The sequence below is a fragment of the Tupaia chinensis genome, unplaced genomic scaffold, assembly GCF_000334495.1.
Source record: "Tupaia chinensis unplaced genomic scaffold, TupChi_1.0 Scaffold146828_1, whole genome shotgun sequence".
Taxonomy (NCBI): Eukaryota; Metazoa; Chordata; class Mammalia; order Scandentia; family Tupaiidae; genus Tupaia; species Tupaia belangeri.
The window spans coordinates 1,098,310-1,106,804 of NW_006206682.1; the positions used below are offsets into that span (position 1 = coordinate 1,098,310).

The 8,495-nt window shown below is 46.8% G+C and overlaps 1 protein-coding gene across 1 annotated transcript; it reads left to right on the forward strand.

Annotated features, from left to right (window-relative positions):
* The first annotated feature begins 6 nt into the window (after window positions 1–6).
* PDHB (pyruvate dehydrogenase E1 subunit beta) lies at window positions 7–7,362 on the forward strand. The gene is made up of 10 exons (XM_006169162.1): window positions 7–106; window positions 185–238; window positions 2,284–2,391; window positions 2,482–2,544; window positions 2,647–2,682; window positions 2,836–3,121; window positions 3,964–4,074; window positions 4,416–4,507; window positions 6,118–6,259; window positions 6,835–7,362. Exons 1-10 carry the CDS (start codon window positions 65–67, stop codon window positions 6,978–6,980), a joined length of 1,080 nt encoding a protein of 359 aa, XP_006169224.1. The 5' UTR covers window positions 7–64; the 3' UTR covers window positions 6,981–7,362.
* Window positions 7,363–8,495: the final 1,133 nt, after the last annotated feature.

The window sequence follows — 8,495 nt, forward strand, 5'->3', positions numbered from 1 at the left end:
GGCCTGCCCACGTCTACGGCCTCGCTGTGTTGTCATTAGGCGGCCGCTAGAGGACACGATCAAGATGGCGGCGGTATCTGGGCTGGTGCGGAGACCCTTCCAGCAGGTAGGGAGCAGCATAGCGACCCTGTGCGACCCCTGCCCACCCTACGGCCCCTCTGAGCGTCCTCTCTCTTCTCGCCAGGTCTCCGGGCTGCTGAAGAGGCGCTTTCACCGGACCGCGCCGGCGGCGTTGCAGGTAACTGGCGCGGGGGCTACTCGGGGCGAGGAGGGAGAGTCCTTGTCCCGAGCGGAGACCGGGGTCGCGCCTGCGCCGTGGCCAATCTGCGCCGGGCCGGGGTCCTGCCTGGGACTCGAGCTGCTTCTGTCGCCGCCAGGCGCTAATCATTAACACCGGCTTGTCACCCCAGCGAGGCTGATTGGGATTAGATGGGCAGTCGGAGAAAATTAAACCTCTTTCTCTTACGGTGTTGTGGTAAACTGTGCATAGCTTAAATGTACTATTTTAAAGTGTACAATTTAGTGGCATTAAGTAGGTACATTCGCCACCACTCCCAGAACCTTTTCATCCTCCCCCAAAGAAACTTTGTATCATTACATTTAAGTGGAATCATTCGTCCTTTTTTGTCTGGGTTATTTCGCTCAGCATAATGTCTCCAGGTTCATCCATGTTCCAGAATGCATTAGAATGAAATTCCCTGGTAAGGCTGAGTAATATTCCATTTTATGTATGGACCACATTTTTTTTTTTGAGAGGTTTTCACTATAGGGCGCGTGCGCTCGCCATACAGACAGAGACATAGAGACAGAAAGTGAGAAATCACCCCTCAGGGGGGATGGTCATGTCGCAATCCCTTCTCCTCCATTCTCCTCTCAGGATTTTGGGCACACACACACACGCGCCCGTCGTGAGTTTTAAGCCACCAGGTCCAGGATACGAACCGCGATTGACTATGTAGGAGTCCAGTGACATAGCCATTACGCCAACTGCTGGTTCCCTGGACTACATTTTTTAATCGATTCTTGAAGAATGGATATTTGGGTGGTTTCCACTTTTTGGCCAGTGTGGATAATGCTGCTGTGAACATTGGTATGCAATAATATGTTTGAGTCTCTGCTTTTGATTCTTTTGGGTATATAGCTAGAAATGGAACAGCTGGATCACATGGTAACTCCCCTTCCCTCCCCTTTTTTTATTAGAGGCTTCTCCTATTCTCTTAGAATAACTCCTATATCTTGACTATAGAGCGTTGGGAAGTGCCTGGCATGGGCTGAATGGTCAGCACTTAGTATTAGTTAGGCCTACTTGGTAATTTTCTATTCTACATTTTAAAAATTTTTTTGGAGAAGCTTTTCCCATAGGGTCTGTGCACTCGCCAGAAAGACAGAGAGAGACAGAAAGTGAAAAATCACCCTCCCAGGGGAGATGGGCACCCCACAATCCCTTCTTCTCCGTTCTCCTCTTGGGATCTTGGGCACGCATGCACATGTGCCTGGTGTGAGTTTAACCCACCGGATCCGGGACTCGAACCATGGTTGACTGCATGGGAGTCATTATACCATAATGGTTATATCACTGGACTCCCACATAGTCACCCACATTTCGAGGCCTGGACCTGGCGGCTTAAAACTCATGCCAGTGTGCATGCGTGCACATGCCCAAAATCCCAAGAGGAGAATGGAGGAGAATGGCTTGTGTCATGGCCATCTGCCCTAGGGGGTGATTTTTTGCTTTCTGTCTGTCTGTTTCTCTGGCGAGCACACGTGTCCTATAGCAAAAATCTCTCTTAAAAAAAAATAGATTGTGTGCACTTTAAGAAAAGTATTCAACAGCAGGTAGTAGAGAGATTAAGGTGGCTGGATCCGCATGGCCAGCTGTGTGATTCGAGTCCCAGACCTGAAGGCTCGAAAAGTATGCTAGGTGCATGTGCATGCGTGCCCAAAATACCAAGAGGAAAATGTAGGAGAAGGGATTGCTGCATGACCATCCCCTCTGGGAGGTAATCACCCCCATCCCTTGAAGGCTTATGCCCTATGGCAAAAATCTTTAAATTAAAAAAAGGTGTTCAGTAACCTTATCATTAACACACCCATCAAAGACCAACTATGTAGGACAGAACTATTACTCTTAGAATTCTGTTTAAAGACTGTTACTGTTCTATTGTGGTCAGTGTTTTTAATTACCTATGCTTTGGGCAGCCCAGGTAAGAAGAAAGGAAGAGAATCCCAATACTATCCTAAATAATCCTGTACCCTGTTGACCGTTTCCCATACCTGTGACAGGTGACGGTTCGCGATGCTATAAATCAGGGCATGGATGAGGAGCTGGAAAGAGATGAGAGGGTATTTCTGCTTGGGGAAGAAGTCGCCCAGTATGATGGGGCATACAAGGTAACCAAAATGTGTGACAGTTCTGCCAACTGAAGTGGCTGTTTGTCCCCAGATACATTTAAAAGTAATGGGGTTCACTCTTGATTGTAGGTTAGTCGAGGCCTCTGGAAGAAGTACGGAGACAAGAGGATCATAGACACTCCCATCTCCGAGGTGAGCCTCCCGGCGGGAAGGACACCTCTGCGGGGCATGTCTGCTGTGCTCACGGTCCTGGTTTTCGTGGATTTTCACTCACGTTTGTGTTTAACTTTACAGATGGGCTTCGCTGGAATTGCCGTAGGGGCAGCTATGGTACGTGCCATTCTTCCGGAAGCTCATCCAGACGGATTTCTTTTCATGTGGCCTTTTCAGAATTCTGTTTGAATGTTGGAGCAAGGGAATGGTTGTTTCTGCCTTCCATTGCTGTGTCTGGCCTTTTTAACACCCATGTTTTTGACTTGACAGGCTGGGTTGCGGCCCATTTGTGAATTTATGACCTTCAATTTCTCCATGCAAGCCATTGACCAGGTTATAAATTCAGCGGCCAAGACCTGTTACATGTCGGGGGGCCTTCAGTGTGTTCCCATCGTCTTCAGGGGTCCCAACGGCGCCTCGGCCGGTGTAGCCGCCCAGCACTCCCAGTGCTTTGCTGCGTGGTACGGGCACTGTCCAGGCTTAAAGGTGGTCAGCCCCTGGAATTCAGAGGATGCAAAAGGACTTATAAAATCAGCCATTCGGGATAATAATCCAGGTCAGCAGAGTGGCCTTACGGTCTCTTTTGAACATTAAAAACTAATGTGAAGGGGGCCTGCAGGTGGTGTGGTTAAGGCACTGGACCCCCACGTGGCTCATGCAGTTCAAGTCCCAGACCTGGCCTGCTTGCTTTCTCACTTTCCCTTTCTTACTCGCTCTCTCTGGTCAAATTTTAAAAATAATAGTAGTAATAAAATTAAGTGAGTCTAAAAAAAAAAAATAAACTAGTGTAGAATCTTTGTATGGGAGGACCCATTAAAAACTTCTAATTAAGCTTAGATCTCATATACATTTTTTTTTCTTTTAATATTTGCAAGACAATGTGCATGCTCACCAGAGATACAGGAATAGGGAGAGAGCACACCCCCTGCCATGAGGAATGGTCACGCTGCAGTCCCTTCTCCATTTCTCCATCCTGCTAGGATTCGGGGCACACACGCACATGCACATGTATCCAGTGTGTTTCTCAAGCTGTCAGGTGCAGGACTTAAACTGCATGGTTTACCAGGTGGATTCAGGCTGCAGAGCCAGCCTCATATAAAACATAAGTGGCTTACAGACACAGTGAAGAGAGTAAAGAACAGGGCAGTTTTCTTAGCTCTGACTGGAACGGGGTCAGTTCGGTCAAGGGGACGTTTACTGCATACCTACAATGCTGGCTGAACCTCGGTGACGTGATGCTGCCCGCTGTGCAGAGGAGGTCCCTAAACCGTCCTCGGCCACCAACATCATAGCAACCAGGTGTCCCCACCTGCACAGTGAACTCCGCAGACGCACAGTCTCCTTCGGGCACGTTTTCAGTCGTTGCGCAGGTACTGAGTGACCTGTTTCATTTTGCAGTGGTGGTGCTGGAGAACGAGCTGATGTATGGAGTGCCTTTTGAATTTCCCACAGAAGCTCAGTCAAAAGATTTTCTGATTCCAATTGGAAAAGCCAAAATAGAAAGGCAAGGTAAGAGAACTTAGTTTACATTTAAACATGATCGTTTGTCCAGGGCCCCCCCGCTCCTTTCGTCTTGGTATGTTTATCTAGAAGTTAGTGCCATGTACATTGACTGTCAAGTTCGAGGATGAGCCCAACTGAAGACTGGGGGTGCCCAACGGTGCAGCTGTGCTGTTCGAATCTCAGTTCAGTAGCCTTGTGCTTTATTTCCGGGGAGGCTGTCACTTCCTCAGTTACTAGAATGACACAGCATTGCAGATTTATAGAAGAACAAGAGCCGCAGCTGGCTGCAGAATGCTCCAGCGTTTTCGTGCCAGCCTGACCTCTGATCTGTGACCACTCTGTTTCAGGGACACACATAACTGTGGTTTCCCATTCAAGACCTGTGGGCCACTGCTTAGAGGCTGCTACGGTGCTGTCTAAAGAGGGAGTTGAATGTGAGGTGAGTGGACATTGGCTTGTTTTTTTTATTTTTTCTTTAACAATTACTTATTTAATTTTATTTATCACTGTTACTATTTTTTAATTTGCTACAGGGCACGTGCACTCACCAGAGAGACAGAGACAGAAAGAGAATGTAAGAAAGTGAGCCGCCAGGTCTGGGCCGGAAGCCGTGATCAGCCATGTGGGAGTCTAGCATCCTTAACCACCACGCCACCTACTGGCCCCTTCCTTGTTCTTAAAGAATCGGAAAGGCTCCTTTTAAAGACCCAGAGGGCCAGCCTGTGGCCTAGTAGCTAGGGTAGCTGGATCCCCTGTGGCCAACTGCAGTTCTCTCCAGCCCTGATGGCTTGACAAACACCCTGGGCATGTATGCAGGGGTGCCCAAAATCCTGAAAGGAGGGAGAAATGGAAGAGAAGATATGGTGGCATGATCACGTCCAGTGGAGGAGTGCTTTCTCCCCTTCCTCTTTTTGTCTCTCCCTGGCAAGTACACATGCCTTCCTACAATTTAAACAAACAAACAGATTTAAGACCCCAACATAGGAATTTGAGTTCCATATCAGGTTTCTTAGATGTAAAATCTTGCTTCTGCTTAAAGCCGAGAACCTACTTGTCTTGGCTTTTTACCACTGGTCTGGGTCTTTTAAAATAGTACCTGCCTTTTTGGGTTAGGATACAGGCTCACAGCTGGAGTTGGAGGACGCTCGGAAGTCAGAGATTATAACCCCCTCCTATCCAGGACCCACCTCGGTAGTTGTTCTCAGGCAGGCTTGGTCCATAAATCTGTTTCATCAGCTCTAGAAGGGGGATAATGTAAATATCATCCCATCCTAGGGTGGTTGACAGTTACACTTAGCATAGTGCCTGGTACACTGGAAGCACTCAGATGTTAGCTGTTATTATTATTATTTTAATTGCCAGAGTGTACATGTGCTTGCCAAAAAGAGACAGAGAGGGAGAAAGTATCCTCCCTAAACAGGAATGGTCACACCACAATCCCTTCTTCTTTTCTCCGTCCTACTAGAACCTGGGGCATGCGTGTGTGTGTGTGTGTGTGTGTGTATATGTGTGTGTATGTATATATATTCATGTATGTATATATATTCAGCATATTTTAAGTTGTCGTGGCCAGGATTTGAACCATGGCCGGCCATGTGGGATCCAGCTCCTTTAATCACTCGATCACAGGGCCAGCCCCTGTTAACTGTTATTTATTTATTTTTCTTTAAAAAAAGAATATTTAATTTTTTTTTTCACACGAGTTTTGCTAGAGAAAAAAAGATAATGAGAAAGCAAGCTGCCAGGTCCAGGACTTGAACCGCGGTCAGCCATGTGGGAACTCCAGCACCTTAACCACCATGCCACCTGCTGGCCCCAACTGTTACTTATTTTGATGAGAAGGAAGTTAATGAAAGGAAGATAAACAAGTCATGTAAGTGCTGCTTGTAGCAGAGATACAGATTTTTGGTTTTTCTACATTTTGTACATTCCTGTGTGTATTCATAGGCAGATTAGATTTTCCTAGACCCAAAGAAACAAGTGGCATTAAGGCAGTAACGCTGTATTTGCGGTACAGTAGCTCTAGCAAGCTTTTCGTTACCTGTTTAGGTGATAAACTTGCGCACCATCAGACCAATGGACATCGAGACCATCGAAGCCAGTGTCATGAAGACAAATCACCTTGTGACTGTGGAAGGAGGCTGGCCCCAGTTTGGAGTAGGAGCTGAAATCTGTGCCAGGATCATGGAAGGTATTTTAAAGATTTGAAAGTAGTTCTCTGGGCCGGCCCCAGGGCCTCATGGTTAAGGGAGCTGGATCCTACATGGCTGACTATAGTTCAAATCCTGGTCCCAGCTGCTTGAAAAACATAGCAGGTGCCTGTGTGTGCGTACCCCGGATCCCAGAAGGATGGGGAGGTAGAGGAGGACTGCAGCGTCACTACGCTCCACGGTGGGGTGCTTTCTCCCTCTCCTGCTCTGTCCCTGGCCAGCACACACACCCTCTGTCAATTAGGGGGAAGTCGGGAGAAGTGGTTCTAGAACGCAGTCGAGTGAAAATAAACACTGTGTACCTGTACACACTGGGTAAGAAAACCCAAAGATAGGGCTGGCCGCTGACTTGAACTTTCACCTTGTCAGTTAGGCATTTCTCTTTGGGGTACGTGTTTTAAAAAGCAAAACCAGAAACACCTCCCTGAAACTAGCACGCCTCCCCGAAACTAGCACACCCTTACCTACTTTGCTCTCCCAGGCAGCCACACCTCTGTGCCAGGTGGTGCCCGCTGGCTTCTCCTGCACCCCTCAGAGAGCCCCTCTTTTCTCCCAGGTCCTGCATTTAATTTCCTGGACGCGCCTGCCGTTCGAGTCACTGGTGCCGACGTCCCCATGCCTTATGCAAAGATTCTAGAAGACAACTCTGTACCTCAGGTCAAAGACATCATATTTGCGATAAAGAAAACATTAAATATCTAGTGAGACTTGAATAGCAAGTCATGGAAGGTTATTTAAATATGTGCTGGCACTTCATCTGGATTGTACTTCAAGACCTTTCTACTCATAAAGTAAAATGATCTCTAAAGCAACACAGGTGTTTTTGTACTGGGAAGAGGTTTCAACGTGTCGTGAGTGGGAACTCCACTCCTGCCCTAGACTCCATGCTTTCTTCTGTCTGTTACAGTTGCTATGTTCTTTGAATAAGATTAATGTAAAATTGTACCCTCCCGAGAAGGTACGAGGGTGGCAGAATCCTGAGCGATATATCCCAAAAAAGATAAATTATATGTATAAAATAAAAGCATATTATCTGTTAGACTGTTTTGATAAAGGGAATAAAAGAATTCCTAACTATGGCTAATTCTATCTCTTTGATTCTTGAAATAGTAAATGTGAGTGGAAATCTTGAAATTCTGTTAAAAAAAAAATTGAGTGCCAGTGAGACCAGCAGATGGCGTAATGATTACGTTGCGGGACTCCCACATAGTGGGCGGCAGAGCTAGTCCCAGACCCAGCAGCTTAAAACCTACGTGGGGCACGTGCATGTGCATGCTCAAAATCCCGAGAGGAGAATGGACGAGAAGGGATTGCGGAGTGGCCATTCCCCCTTGGGGTGATTTCTTGCTGTCATTCTGTCTCTCCAGTGAGCAAATGTGCCCTATAAGAAAACTCTCTCTTTAATTAAATAAAAAAATAAAAACTAGTGCCAACAGGTTGACACAGTGGTCAAACATGACACTTCAAGGCTGACCCACACGGGGCTTTTCAAGTTCACATCAAGATCATACATGCCTATGACGCAGGGCTTGCTGAGGTTGAGGGTGGCTTGTGGTGTCAGGACTCTGTTAGGGAAGCTTTCTGGACTCATGGGAAAAAGAAATATACTTAAAGTGCCAGGGCCAACTGCTAAGGTCCCCGGTCCATATAGGCTCCCAGTACATCCAGATGTGCACATTTGCTAGGATCCAGGCCGGCAGAAGCAGATGAAGATCCTCTTGGGAATACCTGTTTTGTCTCTCAAATGGAAGAAAACAACTTTTAAAAAAGAAATGAAGGGGGCTAACAGGTGCTATGGTGGTTGGGGTGCTGGACTCCCACATGGCTGTGGTTGGAGTTCCAGACCTGGCCGTTTGCTTTCTCACTTTCCTTCTTTCTCTCTCTCTGGTAAGCTCACGTGCCCTATAGCAAATTAAATAATCAATTTTGTTTTAAAAATGATTTTTTATTTTTTACTATTAATTTTGACCAGAGAAGAGAAAGTGAGAAAGCAAGCTACTAGATCTGGGACTCAAACCATGGTCAACCATGTGGGAGTCCAGTGTTTTAACTACCACACCACCTATTGGCCCCTAAATAATTCTTTAAAAAAAAAAATTACAGGCCATCAAGTTACATAAATAAGGCACTGGACTCCCACATGGCTGGCCACAGTTCGAGTCCTTGACAAGGTAGCTTGAAATTCACACTGGGTACGGATGTGTGCCCAAAATCCCA

What these genes read in the sequence shown, in the direction of transcription:
- PDHB (XM_006169162.1), top strand. Translation starts at nt 65, where the DNA reads ATGGCGGCGGTATCTGGGCTGGTGCGGAGACCCTTCCAGCAG. An exon ending in CCGCGCCGGCGGCGTTGCAG is followed by an intron (nt 239 to 2,283) that starts GTAACTGGCGCG and finishes TACCTGTGACAG; the next exon opens with GTGACGGTTCGCGATGCTAT. An exon ending in TAGACACTCCCATCTCCGAG is followed by an intron (nt 2,545 to 2,646) that starts GTGAGCCTCCCG and finishes TTAACTTTACAG; the next exon opens with ATGGGCTTCGCTGGAATTGC.